At 45.4% G+C, this 18,339-nt stretch overlaps 2 protein-coding genes across 3 annotated transcripts; one reads left to right on the top strand and one right to left on the bottom strand.

The window, feature by feature from the left end:
- The first annotated feature begins 51 nt into the window (after positions 1-51).
- TADA2B (transcriptional adaptor 2B) lies at positions 52-6,691 on the top strand. Its single transcript, XM_077309640.1, has 2 exons — positions 52-360; positions 2,306-6,691. The coding sequence occupies exons 1-2, from the start codon at positions 91-93 to the stop codon at positions 3,296-3,298; spliced, it is 1,263 nt and encodes a 420-aa protein (XP_077165755.1). The 5' UTR covers positions 52-90; the 3' UTR covers positions 3,299-6,691.
- A 1,286-nt stretch (positions 6,692-7,977) lies between these two features.
- Positions 7,978-18,224, bottom strand: GRPEL1 (GrpE like 1, mitochondrial). 2 transcript variants are annotated; one of them, XM_077309641.1, is made up of 5 exons: positions 18,186-18,224; positions 13,168-13,373; positions 11,293-11,464; positions 10,675-10,756; positions 7,978-9,296 (listed from the first exon to the last, which is right to left on the bottom strand). In XM_077309641.1, the coding sequence occupies exons 1-5, from the start codon at positions 18,207-18,209 to the stop codon at positions 8,950-8,952; spliced, it is 831 nt and encodes a 276-aa protein (XP_077165756.1). In that variant the 5' UTR covers positions 18,210-18,224; the 3' UTR covers positions 7,978-8,949. The 2 variants fall into 2 exon arrangements, with proteins under 2 accessions (XP_077165756.1, XP_077165757.1); XM_077309642.1 differs by lacking the exons at positions 13,168-13,373; positions 18,186-18,224 and adding an exon at positions 12,276-12,430.
- Between the last annotated feature and the right edge of the window lie 115 nt (positions 18,225-18,339).

The following is an 18,339-nucleotide window of genomic DNA, read 5'->3' as shown; positions in this document are numbered from 1 at the left end:
CCGCCAATGGGCCGAGGGTCCCGCCCCCGTCGCGGTGGGTGACGCCGCCTCCGCGCCGGCTGGCGGGCGGGTGGGCGGGGGGCAGGCAAGATGGCGGAGCTGGGGAAAAAGTACTGCGTGTACTGCCTGGCCGAGGTGAGCTCGCTCCGCTTCCGCTGCACCGAGTGCGCCGACATCGAGCTCTGCCCCGAGTGCTTCTCGGCCGGCGCCGAGATCGGCCCGCACCGCCGCTGGCATGGCTACCAGCTGGTGGACGGCGGGCGCTTCACCCTGTGGGGCGCCGAGGCCGAGGGCGGCTGGAGCAGCCGGGAGGAGCAGCTGCTGCTGGACGCCATCGAGCAGTTCGGCTTCGGCAACTGGGTGAGCACCGGCGGGCGAGGGCGAATCCCCGGCCCGTCCTCCGCGCCTCCTTGCGGGCCCGCGAACGAACCCCGAGGCAGAACTGGAGCGCTCGGCTGAGGCTCCCCCTGGGCACCCCTTGGGCGATGCGCCTTCCGTGCGCTTTGGGAGGAGGGCTGCCTCTTTCGCACACGGAGATCCAGCGGCAAAAGCACGCGGAAAGTGCCTCGTGCAGCGGTGCGGAAACTGATTCTGCAATGGGTTGTATCCAGGAGGACTGCAGATACGAGAGTCTACTGCTGGTTGTTAGCTCTTAAGGGAATATAACCGCTGTTCTTTGTGATGGTGTACCCCAGGGGTAGTCATACTGCGGCCCTCCAGATGTCCATGGACTACAATTCCCAGGAGCCCCCTGCCAGCGAATGCTGGCAGGGGGCTCCTGGGAATTGTAGTCCATGGACATCTGGAGGGCCGCAGTTTGACTACCCCTGGTACCCTATTTTATGTAAAAGGATTTGTTCTGATACTGAAGGGCACCCAGTTTCAAGTCCCCACTTGGCCATGAAACTCAGTGGCTGATCTGGAACTAGTGAAACACATTCTGAATATAAACTGGGGGAGGCAGGGTGGGATAAAAATGTGAAAAGTAGGTAAAAGAAAGCTAGTGAGACGGGAAGATAAAGCAACCCTTGCAGAAATACAGTATTTGGTATGCACCCATACCAAAGTGGGGGGAGGGGATGATGAGCAGGAGTGCCACAGACTAAAGTGAATGACCTGGAGGTCCCTTCCAACGCTATGATTCTACATGTAAAGCAATCATAGTTTGTCAATAGTAGAATGAATCTATAGAATCCTCAGTCCTTTTCCTAGTATCATTTACTTTTGATTTTGTGAAGCCATGGTTTGTAATTCAAAGATGATTTCAAAAATATGGATTGTTACGGAACCTATTACTTTCTGAACTGCTGTGGGGAGTTTGAGCCTTATGAACCACACAAGCGTTTCTGTAATGATGAACATTGGATTTGTTATTGTGTACAAATCATATTAACAATGTTCTCAACTTCTTTGGCACCAGCTTAATAGAATTAGTATATGTAACTAAAACTGAAGATTTAAAAAAAAATTTTAGATGCAATGCATTATGGTTTTATTATGTGATTAAATATTTTAAGTCCTTTCTAAGATTAATTGGTTCTGTCCTGGGATGGTAAATTAGCAAGGGAACACTGGTCTCATCAAACTGATTCAGTTTTTCTGAGTCAGAAACAGATACTCTGTATGCAGATATTCTGTTTTGCTAGAGAGGTTCTATGTGATAAAGTTTACAGGGAAAGAAATGGCTAGAACTATCACATCGGATGTATTTGAAACTGAACAAAGTTCAATTATTAAAGTATTTATGCCACATCTTTCCTTTTTGACTCAAGTTTGAACTCTTCTAATTCAAGCGTCCCCAGCATGGTGCCTCAAGTGACCTGCTACTGGCTGACTCTTTTCCTGGTGCCTCCCAAGTGTTTTTAGGAAGTGGGCAGACCTTGAAAGACCACTGAAAACTTGATTTGCTGTGTAGATTTTTAACAGCATTGCTTTGGTAGTATTTGCCACCACAGCCTGAGGATCTTTATTGCATGGCTGGAAGTAAGCTGTGGAAGCCATTTTGTCTCAACCATATTGTGGCTGTGCCCATCACATTGTGTTGAAATTCCAAAGGTGTCACCAGGATAAAAAAAGGTTGGGGACCCCTGCTCTAACCCAGCAAACCTTCCTCTTTGGAGGAAGGCTCCTTTTGGTGTAGGAAAACTGCATGGAGGATGATTGGTTCCACTCCATTGCTTTTTAATATTACAGAGAATGTCACTGTCTACTTTTTAGAAAGTATTTTGTGGAATTTGTGTGAGAGCTGTTTTCTAGAGGTTCTTCATACTTTTATTTAATGTTTTGGACTCTGTTTTCATTCTAGGAAGATATGGCCGCCCACGTTGGAGCATCACGGACTCCTCAGGAAGTGATGGAGCACTATGTAAGCATGTACATCCATGGTAACCTTGGAAAAGCGTGCATCCCTGACATCATCCCAAACAGAGTGACTGACCACACCTGCCCAAGTGGTGGCCCGCTTTCTCCCAGCCTGACCATGCCTCTGCCGCCTCTAGACATATCAGTGGCTGAGCAGCAGCAGCTTGGATATATGCCACTCCGAGATGACTATGAAATAGAATATGACCAGGATGCTGAGACTCTGATCAGTGGTCTGTCAGTGAACTACGATGATGACGATGTGGAAATAGAATTAAAGAGGGCTCATGTGGACATGTATGTGAGAAAGCTAAAAGAGAGGCAGCGCAGAAAGAACATTGCCCGTGACTACAATCTAGTTCCTGCTTTTTTAGGGAAGGATAGAAAGGACAAAGAAAAACCTTCCAAACGCAAAGTCACAAAAGAAGAAAAAGAGCTGAGGTTAAAACTGAGGTCTCTCTACCAATTTATGTCTTGTAAGGAATTTGATGATTTCTTTGAAAACCTGCACAAAGAGAAGGTTCTGCGAACCAAGATTAGGGAACTACAGCGGTATCGTCGGAATGGAATCACAAAAATGGAAGAGTCAGCAGAGTATGAAGCTGCTAGACACAAACGAGAGAAGAGGAAAGAGAACAAAAATATTACTACTGCTAAGAGGGGAAAGGAAGATGGCAAAGATGGAGAATTTGCTGCCATTGAAAATCTTCCTGGCTTTGAGCTGCTTTCGGACCGAGAAAAAGTACTTTGTAGCTCTATAAATCTGAGTCCAGCACGTTATGTGACAGTTAAAACTATTATAATTAAAGATCACCTACAAAAAAGACAAGGCATTCCATCAAAAAGCCGTCTTCCTAGTTACTTAGACAAGGTACTAAAGAAAAGGATTTTGAATTTCTTAACAGAGAGCGGTTGGATATCCAGAGATGCTTCTTGAATCTTGTCTTTATGCTTTGGCATAGTATTCACACGAACAAAAGGGCTCATCACTGCCCTAATTGTTACAATCTTCCCTTTTCTCCAGCCCTAGGATTTATCTTGTGAAAGTTTGATACCCTCCGTTTAAATGGATTCTTTTTCAGTGTTGGATCATGCAAAAGTTGAACGGTCCCACTCCTAACTTCCTTAACCTGAGGAAGTTTGCCAAGTGGCTCACATATACTGAGACTGGTGAAATGAGACGTGGAACCCTGACACTGTTACTGAGCAGCGCTTTTGCGACACCAGTTATTTGTGAAGACCCCCATCAGCTTGTATTGTGCTGGCCAACATTATAAGCTTTTGTGCTCTTTACTCGGGAGCAAGACCCATTGCATTCCATGGGACTTGTTGCCAAGTAAACCTGAATAGGGTCAGGCTGCATGTGTCTTTTTACTGAATCCTGTACATTGCAGTTGAGAAGAAATTAGAATTTCTTGTTGAATATCCTCATAAGTGAACCTGTTTTTGTTTTTCATTGTCAAAGCTTATCTATTTCATGGGACGGGCAGCAGACCATTCAGAAAACTTGCTGGGAGTATAGAAGGCAGCTATAGGGTTGGGAAACAAGGAGTTGTTGCATTTGCTCGAGGGGCAATACATTAATGATTATTGGGGGGGGTTGTTGGGCTTCATAATCTAGGTGACTGCAGAATAGTGGAATCCTTTTGGCCAGTGGTCCCCAACCTTTTTTAGGCTGGGGACCGGCGGGGCAACTGTCCCGCCCGCGCATCGTGCTTGCGCGGGGGGCCCGCGCAAACGCCATGCGCGGCCGAAATCGCACATGCGCGGCACTTCGTGCATGCGCACATTGCAAATTGCAGCACATGCGTGATTTCGGTCACGCATGGTGCAGGCGTGGCCCGGCCTGCGCGATGCGCAGGCGTGGCCCTGATTCCCTCCCCCCCCCTTCCGCAGTAAGAAGCTTCCCGGGCCGCAAGCTTGCGGCCTGGGAAGTTTTTTACTGTGGGGGGACGGGGAGAGGGAACCACGGCCCAGCGCCATGGCCTTCGCGGCCCGGCACCAGGCCGCAGCCTGCAGGTTGAGGACCACTGCTTTTGGCCAATAATGAGCATATTCTTTGTGAATATAGTCATGATTCAGGAGCTCTTGTATGAGTGCATAGGGGCTGCCCTGTTACTTTCTCAGTGGTTGTGAAGGATGTATGCAGGCATGCACAGAACGCCTCACTTAATATAAATGACAATGCTAATTCAAGGACTGTTTGGAAAACACCAATTAGGTAGGAGTAATGCAGTCTGGGATTTGTAGAGTTAATCTCTGCATCATGTGTTGGAGCCAATCATCTGTGAGTAGTGTGAATTCTTGTGGCCCTGTTTTTTCTGTGATGAAAGAGAACCCCAAGGACACTGTACAAGTGGTTGAAGGAGGGAGACTTGGCAGAAATCCCCCTGGGCAGCTTTTTGGGAAAAGTCACCCAAGAGCAGAGAGGGATAACTTATTCTTTCTTTTTTCCCCCTCCTTTCTTGCTTTGATCATAGTGTCCTTAAGGGTCCCCCAGTATTCAGGGGCAGCTTTTTGGGAGTGCAGCTATTGTGAAGGGTAAATGGCAACAAGGCTTCTATGAACTTGTTCTGCTTGCAAGTGGTAGGATCCATCACCTACCCCAAGGTTGTAGCAAGGCCTGCCAGATGTTTGATAGTCCCCTGGGTTCTTCAGCAGCAAAAATGGAAGGCTTACTAGGCTCCTGCTGGGAGGTTGGCAATGGATGACTTGTGCACAGGCCTGACTTGGGGCAAAAGATGCCCATGTCAACCATTGCTAGCATCAGGCAGCCTCATACTAGGCACAGATCAGCAACAAGTGGTTGGCTCGAAGGGGCTGGGGCAAATGGAAACACTCACTGATTGCCTTTTATCAGTGAGTAGAGAGCTGACAGTACAATCCAGAGATCTTGATTTTGTTTAGTGGGTTTTCCCTTCCTAGGAGAAACCCTTCCTAGTTGCTTTGGTGACTCAGAGGCGGCTCCCTGAGCAATCTTGCTATGTAGTTTCACAATGTCTGTCTCAAGTCCACCTTTGGTGTGACAGAAGGGATTCTCTGGATCCTGCTGCCGCCTGTGGGCAAAGAGTTTTCTGTTCTGCTCCTCTGGGGATTGTGAGCTTTGCTGTCTACCACTGAGCTTATCATCTAAAAATAAGCAGCCTGCCTGGGCCTTGGAAAACAAAAGCCATTGCATGCCACCAATGCTGCAAACACATGTTCACTGAAGTCCCATGGATGAGAATGTGACTCTCTTCCTAGTAAACATCTTTTGGATTACAGCCTTTAACTTTTTCAAAACATTTTTGAATTTGGAATGGAGCTACATCATATAGATGGAAGCATAAATCAAGTTAACAAAACCCTGAGTCACTGGAACTTCAAACTACGAGGGAGCTGCTTTTTTAATGCTTCCTCATCTATTACCACACCACCGTTATACAGAACCAGTAAGCTGGAGACAGAAGTGTAATGCAGTCCTCTCCCTGAAGCATTTGCTTATTATGTTTGAGTTGGGAACATACACTGGTAGCCTTGAGTTGTAGTCGTACTACAGAAGGTGCAGATCCAGCATGTGTTTGCTAAAAACTGAAGTAAAATTCAAAATCTTGTACAGTTCTGTAGAGGCACAGCTGAATAATTTTAGCCCTTGGCCCAAACACCACCAACTGAGGAGGCAAGTGGTATTCCTTTTTTCCCCTAACGTACGTGCTCTCATGCCTCAGCAAGGACTTAACTTTGGTCTCCTTCATAAACTATTTAGTTAAATGGTACCTTGTTTTGACAACAGCTCTGTACTCTGGTTACGAACTTGAATGTATCATACAGCTATAGATTTTGGCCCCAGTTCAGAGTTAATCACATTTTGGCCATATAGCTGTCAGCCGCATTGGAACATAGCCAGCTTCCTCTGGGATGGAGCCATTAGCTTACCTTGCCCTTCCTAGCCCTCTTATATAGCTTGACAGATTGTTCCTCTTAAGACTTTGTGACACAGATGCCATTATGTGCCTACCTTATTTATAGAGCTAGGACGTTGGTATGTATGATGCAGCTAAAGTGAGGCATCTCATGGAAAAATAATCTCACAGGCAGGCATGATAGAAGGAAAAGTTTTACCTTTTGTTAGCCCTTTCTTGTTGCCTACAAAAAGCAATTTTGGTGCTAAAGATACAGTTGATAAATTGATGTGTTTTTTTTCAGTGTATCAATGCTCTGAAAAAGACTTGTGTAAACATTTTCATATGAAAGCTAACATTTCTGCAAAGCTTAACAAAAAAGAGTGAATAAATTTTTCAGCTAATGTTTCTAAGGTTGTTAAAGAAGTAAAATCATTTGCCACTAGAAACCTCTCTGGCCTGCAATAATTAATCCCATAGCAAAAATGAAATTGCTAGAATGCTGCTGTGAAAACCATACAAGTCATTTCTTTGCCAATAAGTTATTTTCTGCATATGGTAAAGTGTGTTTGTATGTCTAAGCAACACTGACAATTGTATAATTATTTTTTTGTCTTCTAGATGCATAGTAAAAGATAGCAATAGCAATCCAGGTGTTTTTGTTGTCTTGGTTTGAAAACTTAAGATTCAACTTCTGCTCCAGTGTAGCTGTGAGAAGTTGCCCTTCATGGGCTTCAGAGCAGTCTTAGGGCTCATGAACCTACAGATAAGTGATGTGTGCAGATGGCTGTTTATGCACAAAGGGAAAAGGCATCTCCAAATTATGCAGAAAATGTTCTTGAACAATTAAAATGTTACATATGTGAAAAGTGAATACTCATTTTTAGCAGAAAGTATCCAAATTTAGGCCTCAAGGCAGGTCAAAATGAAGCACTGTTCTGCACAGGAGATGTACTTTGAAACACCTCCTGCAACAAGGAGCAGTTCTATTTCTGGCTGCAGATTTCTCTTTGGCCATACATCAAACAGACTGCTGAAGTGATGCTTCTGTTCCCTCCAGTTGCCAACGCAAGGCCCCTACCTGGAAACAGTTTCACGACTAGTAAGGCAGCTTAATCACTATCTGCACATTCATGCCCACTGCCTGAGGGGCCACTTTCCAAATCAGAAGCCTTCAGTGGCAAATATGTAAGGGTATTAGATGCCTACTGACTGTCTGCAGATTCTTTGGGTCTCTGCTCTAGCTTAAAAGGAGCAGCAAAGCAAGCTTTCACAATGAGGGCCAGAATTTACTTGCCAGAATTACCCGCCCCTTAACAAAACTGTATTTTTGTCATTTAGTTCACTGCCCAGGAAAAAACTGCACTTTGAAATCTACTTCAGGACATCCACCATTTCTGTCATGCTTCTAGCTATGTGGAATTTGTTTCATTGGATTACTACTATCGCAGTAGGCGATGTGTGTTCTCAGTGCTTCCCTAACAGCCAAATTGGAGAGTTAGGGCCCTGTCATTAAGGTAACTAGGCTTTAGAGGCCATGCAAGTCACAAATGAGGGAAACAAATAGCAGGTGAACAGAGGTGCCTGCCAAATATTTTCACTTTCTTCTTGGGACTCTCCAACTATGCAAAGTACCTCTGAAACCGGGTAATATGCTGTTGATCTCAGAAATCCAACACAACAGCTCACTAGCTGTCTGGTACTCAAGCAGAATCAATGGAGGTCGCTGCTACACTTGAGGTATGTATTTTCCTTTATTTTCACTGTTCTGAAATGTTAAATCGGGCTAATGGAATGTCAAAGAGGTCATACTTTTCATTTATAATTTCCACCAACTGCACTAGCTTATTTGTGCCTTTTTTTTGATTCTGAAGTATTAGTACAGCAAATATGAACCTTAGCCCTTCATCTTAAAAACTGCTGATTTCCAGTAAAAATTCACATACAAAAGTCTTCACTAGGAACATAATCTGGAATGATGCTCTTGTGCTATGCATCATGTACCTTTTAAATAATCTTAACTCAGAATTCTACCAATGGGGCTAAAAATCTCATCTTGCTGACTACACTGGAGGAAAAGGGGCATGAGCAAGAAGCCAGTTACAGGGAGGGAAGGATGGGTGTGTGTGTGGGGGGGGGGGTGGGAACCACAAATCTTTGCTGCTGTGTGCTAGTTCTATCAGCGAGACTCAGACATCAACATTTTGTAAATGTGCCAATTAAACATGGACCTTTGCTTCAATTCAGCAAACTGAATATGGAAAATACTTAAACCAAATATTTTTTTTCTTATTTTACTGCTAGACTTCTATGAGAACAAAAGCAGTTATTGACTCAATCGGTTGCCCAGCCCCATGTTTACAAAGCAAGGAGGCAAAGATGGATTCCAAAAGGTGGCATTGTGGATAAATGCAGGAGCCCAAAGGCTGCCATTCTAGGCCACAATCAACACCGTTGATTCTTTTTTGCCAAGAAACTGCTTAGTTACAACACAGGGCTCTTTAATCACCACAATATTTAGCAGAATGTGCAGATAATGTACAGGTTTATATACGTGAAAAATTCACATAGCAATCCCACATTATCCATATTCCATTTGAACACTGTGGGCTTAAGGTCCTGCATCCTTTGCTGCATCATCAATATGTGATGTGGACCATTATACAGATATCTAACAGTTGTGTAGCACTTCTTTCAAATCAAAGTCTTACGGTTCTTTCACCACACCAACTAAGGCAGGCCTCAGAGTACGGCCATGCAATTTATAGCCAACCTTGGATACCAAAGCTACCGTGCCAGGCTCCTTCCCTTCCATCGGAACATGGAATAACGCTTCGTGTTCATAAGGATCAAACTTGGCCCCAAGAGGATTCAGTTTCACCAAGCCATGTTTTCCAAATACTTTCTGTATCTGAACTTCAGTCATGGCAAGACCTTCGTAGAGGTTTTTCAGATGAGGGTTTTCATCCTTGAGCTCCTCTCTGGGAACACTCTCCGTTGCTTTCTCCAGAACATCAGCAACTTCTAACAAGTCTTTGCAGAAACTCTGAATTCCTAAAGCAAGAAATCAATCATATTCCAGTCAATCCTGAGTATAATAATATTCTAACTGCGTGAGAGAAAATGCTTGTTCTAAATTTGCTTGCAAGACTCGGGCCCAGGATTCACCTTCTATACAACTGAGAAATCTCTCTTAGGATCCAGATTGCAGAATACAGATTACACTTAAGGGCCCTGTGTGTGTTTATTAGAGACAGGCATGAACTTATTCACAAAGCAAAATTTGTCATGAATTTTGCCATCTGTGGTGCGCAAACTGAAATTCATAACAATTCATGATAAATGTAAAGTTCTTTACTTAGGTAGGAATAATCAATAGGATGGTTGAGACTTGTTTTGGCGGTAGTATGTGTGAAAAGGATCTGGGGATCTTAGTAGACCAGACACTGAACATGAGCCAGCAATATGACTCGGTAGCTAAAAAGGCAAATGGGATTTTGGGCTGTATTAAAAGCAGCATAGTGTCCAAATTCCGCAAGATGATGTTACTGGTAAAACCTCGTGTGGAGTCCTGTGTTCAGTTTTGGGCACCACAACCGAAGGAGGATGTAGAGCAACTGGAGTGCGTCCAGAGGAGAGCAACGAGAATAGGACCAGGTAGGGCTTTTGCTCAGCAAGGCAAAAAAAAAAAAAAAAAAAGACTATTGCAGATTTTATTGGCTGTGCAGATTTTTTTTTATTTTAATGTTGTTTTGAAAGCATATGCCACCACAGCCCAAGGATCTGCATTGTGTGACTGAAGTTCAGCTGCAGGAGCCCTTTTGGTGTAGTGGTTAGGAATGCGGACTTCTAATCTGGCATGTCGGATTCAATTCTGCACTCGCCCCACATGCAGCCAGCTGGGTGACCATGGGCTCACCACAGCACTGATAAACCTGTTCTGACCGAGCAGTGATATCAGGACTCTCTCAGCCTCACTCACCTCACAGGGTGTCTGTTGTGGGGAGAGGAAAGGGAAGGCGACTGTAAGCTGCTTTGAGCCTCCTTCGGGTAGAGAAAAGCGGCATATAAGAACAAACTCTTCTTCTTTTTCTTCTTCTTCTCCTTCTTTTGTGGCTGCCTCTGCATCCTGCAGCAGCCAATTTGGGGCAAGCATTTCATTGCTGCCCATACCATGCCGCTATTAGAATTCCAAGCGTGCCCACAGACTCAAAATGGCCAGTGCCCCTTACTTTAGATCAGCCTTTGTCAGTTTCAAATATTAACTCTCACCCATCCAGGAAATCCTTTTAGGGCCATCAAGAGACCCCAGGCTTTCACAGCACCCTGGCTCAGAAAGCCTGCTTTAGGTGAATGGGGATTTTGTTACTGTCCCAAGATTCAGCCTTCATTTCTGTTTATTAGGACGCCACCCTGACAACCCTACACTTACCATATAACTTTGCTTCTTCTACCAATTTCTGAGTTCTTTGCCGCAGATTTTCCACATCTGCAAGGGCACGTTTATACTTGTCCTGAAAAAACAAAAACAATAGTGTTTTATTAAACTGTACAGCTACTTGCCAGCTTTTACAAACAAAATGTCTTCTTCCTCATGGTCCCAGAAGCATGTACATGTTATGCAGGGCCCATGAGATGTCTTCTGTTTTTTGGACCCTGTTTGAGTTGTCTAACTAATGAGAGGAAAAACTGAAATCTGATTCGGAAGCTAATCTTCCTTTCCTAAAATGTGAATGGCTACTTCGGTTATAGTTTTTCAATTTGTGAACTGAAGCTCATTTTCCTTGCCTAAAATGGGAATGGCTAGATTTTACTTTGGCTACAAAGTTTCCATATAGACTTCACTAGCAATTCAAGCCACTTTAGTTTATACTTTGGCTGAAATCCGAAGGACACCTTCATGGGACTATGCCTCATTTAATAACACGGGCATTACTTCTGATTATTTCATATCTCCTTTTTCTGACATCAGAAATGATTACTGACACTAACTTGGATAGTGTTACCAATCTACTGAATATTTTGAGAGGACAAACTCAAGGATCCTTACTGTCATTTCTTTTAGTTGCTCTTCCAGTTTGGTCTTTTCCTCTGTTAATAACTTTTCAGGAGCAGCAGAGTCAGAATCTGATTTCTGTTCATTCCGGTGGTGACTTGCCTCCTCTTCCAAGTTCGGTCCAGTACTTTTCTCCTGAGTCACTGTACAAAGCAATCGAGAAGTCCTGAAACAAAATTATATTCAATAGGAATCAAGCAGCTTTCTTTGAGAGAACTTGTTAGTCCAGTACATGGAAGTAGCATGCACATGAAAGCTTATACTCAGGACAAAACATTATGGGATGATAGTTTGCTGAAGAATGTCTATAGACCTTATTTCAAAGAGCTGAGTGTTAGAAAAAAGCCTTAGCATACTGAGTGCTAGTCACTATGCATTATTTTTAGATTTATATACCACCACTCCCCAGCAGGTCTCGTGGCAGTTTACATAATAAACTATTAAAAATATAATAAAAACCTCATAATTTACGCAATTTACACTAAAAACAATATAACAGGCAGCGGTGGACATCCTCTATAATCTATTCTAATCCCATTTTGTTCAGCCTGAGGCCCTGCCATCCCTCCAGTGAGAGAGTAGCTGGGAGAGGGGGCAACCATCAGAGTCCAGTAGTACCTTATAGGGCTTAACCAGGGTTTTGTGACAGCCCCAGAAGGGTTTCGCTGATTGAGTGAGTTACAAATCCTTGGTAGCTGAGGCCTGTCTCATGTAGTACTGGCTGGAATCCAGAGAGGTAAGTACTCTCATTTTAACTCAACTGGGGGGGGGGATGAAGCAGCATAGGCCTACCCCACCCACCCCTGCTCCAATGGAATCATCCACTGGGATGTTTCTGGTGTTGGGATGGGAAAGACTGAGCAGCATAGGCTGCCCTGGCCCTGTTTATGCAGGCTCCCACTACAGACTCCCTTTGGTGAAGAATAGCAAACTGGTAGCCAGTCCAGAGTATAGATATAGTTCTGTTCACTAATCACCTGAAAATATTTTTGCAGTCACTTCCTGTTCTGTGACAGTGGCCTGGTGATGCCACATCCAGTGGGAGTGTTTGGGTAATGTCACTTCTGATGACATGTGACTTCTGGGGGTGTGACAGGGCACAGTAGACTTCTGACATCACTTTCGGGGTTTCTCAAAGCCTGAAGAATGTTTCAGGGGTAAACATGTTGAGAAAAGCTGTTAAAGACTAACTAAATTAGTGGCAGGGGAAGAGTTTCATTATTCACTCAGTGATTCATGGAAGCCCTTCCTCTGCCACAATTTTGGTTAGTCTTTGAGGCACTACTAGACTCTTGCAGACTTCTATTTACCAAAAAAAAAAGTTAAATGGGTTGAGTGGAGCCAGAAGTGGGCAGGGAGGAACTTCAGCTGACTATAATGCTATGGATTCCACTTTCCAAAGCTGTCATCTTGTCCAGGGGAACTGACCTCTGTTGCCTGAAGATGAACTATAAAACCAGGGGATTCCCAGGTGCCACCAGGAGACTGGAGACTTCTTACAATAGCACCTCCAAAGCAGCCCTCTATCTCCAGGCACAGATCTCCGTCTCCTGGAATAAACTGCAATTCCAGGAGATCCCCAGGTCCCACCTGGAGGCTGGCATCCTTACGCTCTCCATCCTTCCTGCTTTTCTCTCCTCCTCCCTTTTGCAGGTCCCCCTCTCTCCAGCCCCCCTCCTACTTTCCTCTCGTCACCGGGGAGGGGGGGGGGCGCCACGGCTAAGATCCTCCGACACGTTTTGCCCACGTGCAAATCGGGCCTTCCCCTCCCCCACCGGCAGGGAGACCCCCGGGTGGCCCACCCAACCCTCCCCGCCAGACCTCTCTCCGTCCCTCCCTCCGGGGGGGCTTCGCCCTGTCCTGCCTTACCGGCCCGGGAAGAACCAGAGCCGGGCCGCCCGCCCGGCAAAGCGCTGCGCGCCCCACACGACCGCCGCCGCCATCTTGCCGCTTCTACCTGGCGAACGACTCCGTCCCGCGCGCCTGACGCAACCCCCTCGCCCAATCAGCGGACAGGACGAGGCGGCAGCGAATCCCCAGAGCGGCAAGCCCCGCCTCGCCTCCAGCATGTTCGGCTGAGAGAGAAAAAGAGAGCGAGCCACTTCATTGTCAAGGCAACCGCACTGGGCCCGGCCGGCCTAGGCCACAGCCTGGCCGGCCTCGCTTCCTCCGGCGGGCCGTGACGGCGGAGCGATCCTCGCTCCCTGGTGCCGTTGGAAATGGCCCTGCCCATTAAGCAAGGGGTAGTCAAACTGCGGCCCTCCAGATGTCCAGCGAATGCTGGCAGGGGCTCATGGGAATTGTAGTCCATGGACATCTGGAGGGCCGCAGTTTGACTACCCCTGCATTAAGCGGTGAAGGCCGCTTCCAGCTAGGGATACTACTAACCACACAAACGCGCACCCAAAAAAGAGGGCTTTTAATCAGTTTTTTAAAATGAGCCAAAAGAGGCCAGACAGACAGAGGCGCTCTGGGGACCCTGCTGTATGGCTTGAATAAATATATATTCTTGGATCCAAATGGGTAGCCGTGTTGGTCTGAAGCAGCACAATAAAATCAGAGTCCAGGAGCACCTTTAAGACCCTCAAAGATTTATTCAAGGCAGGAGCTTTCGAGTGGAAGCACCCTTCCCCAGACTTGCACTGGAAAACTCACACCTTGAATAAATCTTCGTTGGTCTTAAAGGTGCTCCTGGACTCTGATTTTGTATATTCTGGGATGGCCTCCCTGCTGGTGCCCCGCAAAGAGCACTACGTGCTGCTCCTGGCAAGGGATCCTGGCCCCTGCAAGATGGAGCTCTTCTGTTAGGCCTTGGGTCAAGGTCAGCAGCAACATCTATGTGGGCCCCAGGACCCCCTCCCCCTCAGTTATACCCCCTCTGCGGGGTTGCGGTCCTAAGGTCAGCTGTGAGAAAAATGTGCTTATGATTACTGTCGATGTTGTTAATTTTGTGGTCACTGAACTATTGCATTCTGTTACGCAATTCATGTTCTCTTCAAACCACCCTGAGCTGCAAGGGAGTGCGGAATTTTAATATAAATAATAATAATGCAATCTTTGCAGGTAATAGAGAAATGAACGGAAAACTATTTCTTTTGGCAAACATTACACTACATTTAGCGGGTATGGAAATGCCCACAGTCTTCCCTGTGGGGGCTGTCAAGATTTGGGAGCTCTGCTCCTGCTGGGGTGAAGAAGCAGCAGGCGGCCAACAAAGTGCACTTTGCCCAGAAGAATGAGAGGGCTTCACTCAACTGTGTGGGGCTGGAAACAGCCAGTCACCCCAAGGGTCTTGTAAGGACCTCTGAGGTAACAATTACTCATTTCATTAAAGAGCCAACTCTCTCAAGGCCCTTAGAGCTTCCATTACCAGTCATGTAAGAGACTATCCTCCAGCGTAGCCCAAAGGGGACAGCAGCAGATAAAAGACTACTCAGTGGCGAATAAAAACCTGCAACCTGCTCTCACCTCCAGCCACAGCACCGCTTTCCCAATTCAAATCACACTGTAAGTGCCCCTTCCGGTTTGGCCCCCCACCTGCCTGCTTTCCCACGTCCTTTTCTCATCTACAAACCATTTTCCTCTCCTTCCCTGCCTTCATTCTAGTCCCACGCCCTCTGCGGTCCCTTTGTGACACTTATGACACACACCTTCCTAGTTGTAGCGACTGCCTCCATGAGGCTTCCCAGTTGGCAAGATGAATCCTGTGGATCCATCCTGATAGCAGGAGTGCCTTTCTCCAAAGCAAAGCTTCTCCTGCCAGAGGAACGGGGCTCTGCTCATGGAACGGATCTGTGGGATCCAATCCAGGGAGACAAATTAGCTGCTTACACTCATCTCCCCTGCTCCATTTTAAATGCTAATCAATAATGGGCTCCATATGGGAGACGGCGCAACTGTTAAACATGCTCCCTCCCCAGAGGTTTTGCTTTTCATTTGCATATTTTTCATCATCATTTATTCATATATGCCCTATTATCTAATATATCACATACATGCACTCATTTGTACGCATAACATTTATCTTGATTTTCAACCGTTCTCTTCCATGGCTCTTTCAGCCAGTGTGGATGGCAGGTGTTGGGGCTCCAGCACACCAGAGAGGGGTCTTCAGTCAAGGGGGGTGAACACATCATATTGTCCGTCATCTGGGACATTAGGGCGCCTATCAAACGGAACACGCTTTCTCCAGGGCCTCTTGCCGTCTTCTGCCCATCAAGACAATAGCATTCCACGTTCTACATTTTTTGGTTTGTTTGATGTGTTTTGTGGTGGAGTCTTTATATAGTGAACAGATTGTGTTGATGCTAAAATAAGCTGAAAGTCTCCTGTCTAAAGAATATAGCTTATTCATACAAGAGAAGAGAAAATGAATAATATTGAAACATTTATAACAGCCATTATATTTGAAGAAAGCATTTAATAGAGCAAAGAGGGGATATAAATTTTTAAAAATTAAATCCGTTATACCATTTCAATTGAAGAGGTATTTTTTAAAAAATGGTGATTAAAAATTTATTTAAATTGGTGGTTTAAAATTTATTTAAAATCTGAATAAGCTTCAAATGCATGTAGGTGCTGGGGAAGATCTAGAGTGCAATATGTGTTCTGCAGATGTTCATATAAACCTGGGTGTGCCAGCCTTAGGCATCACCTCTTCTCTCTAAGAGTCAGGACTTACTCTACATAAGGTCACTGATCAGGGTCTGGCACCGGATCTAGCAAGCAAGGGCTACATTTTTGCAGACCAGCTTATCCAGGCCCCAGCCTAACTATGCCTGAAGATAGTTATCCAGTTGTATTGCTGACCAGTGCTGGAATTCCTGAGGGGACTCTGCATACCAGCCAGGATCCTGCAACGACTTACCCATTCTAGTGCTACCCTGGTGTTACTAGCAGCCAGCCTGGCCATTTGCTTCCTCTGTGACACTCAGGCTTGGGCCTTCTGCTGCTGGTACTCCTGCAAGTCCAGAAAAGGTCCTGGGGGGCTACAGGACCAAGGTCAAGTCTTGCATGGCAGAGGCCTGGTGACTCTCAGGGGCCCCCTGCTGGAGAGGCTTTCCGTGGTGCTGAAGAGGCACTGCCTGCAGGTGGCTCTGCAGAGCAGGGCCCATCCTTCTCCGTCTGGTAGTCCTCCACCACTGATCTTGGTGCCCACCCCCAGGGATTCGAGTCAGTCCGTGAGGAGGCCATAAGGGATTATGACCCCAAGTCAGCTCTCTAATTTGCGTGAAAATCTAGAGAAATCAATGGGAATTTTTAGAACCTTAGAAAGGAGTGAGCCCAACTGGATATAGTGGCCCTTCCTTCTTGCTTGCTTCCACTGTCACAAACACTCCTTCACTGAGATTGGAAAAAGATTCAGGTGGGTAGCCATGTGGGTCTGAAGCAGCAGAACAAATTTACAGTCCAGGGGCACCTTTAAGGCCAACAAAGTTTTATTCAAGGTGTGCTTGAATACCTTGAAATGCTTATTTTGTGTGCACGCAGCATTTGCTGGCAGGGGCTCATGGGAATTGTAGTCCATGAACATCTGGAGGACCACAGGTTGACTACCCCTGCCTTAGACTGAACTGTCTCACAATAGACAATGAAAAAATGTTATTCATTGGGCTCAAAGGTGTTATCGATCTATTTGTATCCATCCTTCATCTGAGGATATCCATTGGTGCCTTTTAAGACCAACAGAGTATTCATTCATTCATTCATTCATTCATTCATTCATTCATTCATTCATTCATTCATTCATTCATTGGCATTCCACAGCATTACAACATGTAAGTGAGAAAAAGTCAAACAACCGGAGATATATATAAACAACAACAAAACAATTACAGTAATAATATATGCTAAAAGAATTTAGTTCTAACTTTTAGAACTTCTACCAAAAGTTTTGCAACTGTGGATGAAATTTCAGGTGAATAATTGTTTAATAAGTATCAAAATGCACTTCCCTGATTTACAAACCCTTTATATAGTATGTAATAAAAGTAGAAGGAGTTCTTTACAAGGAACCTCATGAAGCTGGCAATCTAAATGATGTGTTGGGTCGAATCCGGTAAGTTTGCACAGGAGATACCTTTACCTTTTTACCTCTCCTGCACCCCCAACCATGTGTGGTAATTGTTGTCCATTTGGGCTGTCTGAAAGGCCGGTTAGAAGGGCCAGGGAAAGGAGGCATCTACTCTCTCTCAGTCCCCAGTTGCCTATTCCCTGCTTCCTGAAAGCCTGTCAGAGGTGACAGCATGGATTGCTCGTTAAGTGGCACAGGGATAGAGGCGCTATGATCTGGCTGGTTTTTCACTAGCATGATCAATCCCCCCTTCTCTCCTTTTGCTGAATGGAGCTTTCTTTATATCACCCCTGAAAGAAGACACAAGCCAGTTTGTACTTTAGTAGCTTTGAAGGTAAAGGTATGTTCTGAAGACCTCTGGTATTGCCAAGCCTGTTTTGAACCTTAAAAGCAGCCTCTTCAAACACGGCAGCTCCTCTCCTCCTCTTGCCCTCTAGGCGTCTCCTCAGCTAAACAGAGAGATGGAGCAACCGAGTGCAGCACAATTATTAAGAGAGCATTTTGTGTTTTAACGAACATACCAGACTAGAACAATAAAATCAGAGTCCAGTAGCACCTTTAAGACCAACAAAGATTTATTCAGGGCGTGAGCTTTCAGGTGCAAGCACTCTTCAGCAGACTATAATCTCCTTACATGACAGGGAATATAGAGCAAAAATTAATTTTGTTACATTAGTAGACTGTGTCACACAACCAAATACAGCCAATGATAATCCTTTGTCAAAACAGCCAATCAATCCTCTGAATTCAGTGTAGTTTACAAAAACACAAGGAGAGACCAAACTGCCTGTTAGTAGTGATCAAAGGCTCTCACCTCCCTATACGCTGCTTGCTCCATCGGTCTCCAGACAACTGTGAAACATTCCTGCCAGGGAATTCCTGGTAACTATCCATCCCAAGGCTAGGGAGTCAAATTCAAAATTCCATTACATTGCCATATCTTACAGTCACATTATTATCTTTAACCC

Source organism: Paroedura picta, chromosome 14 (assembly GCF_049243985.1).
Source record: "Paroedura picta isolate Pp20150507F chromosome 14, Ppicta_v3.0, whole genome shotgun sequence".
NCBI classification, from domain to species: domain Eukaryota; kingdom Metazoa; phylum Chordata; class Lepidosauria; order Squamata; family Gekkonidae; genus Paroedura; species Paroedura picta.
Note: the sequence above shows the minus strand (reverse complement) of the source record. Positions and strands in the feature narration are given on the sequence as shown.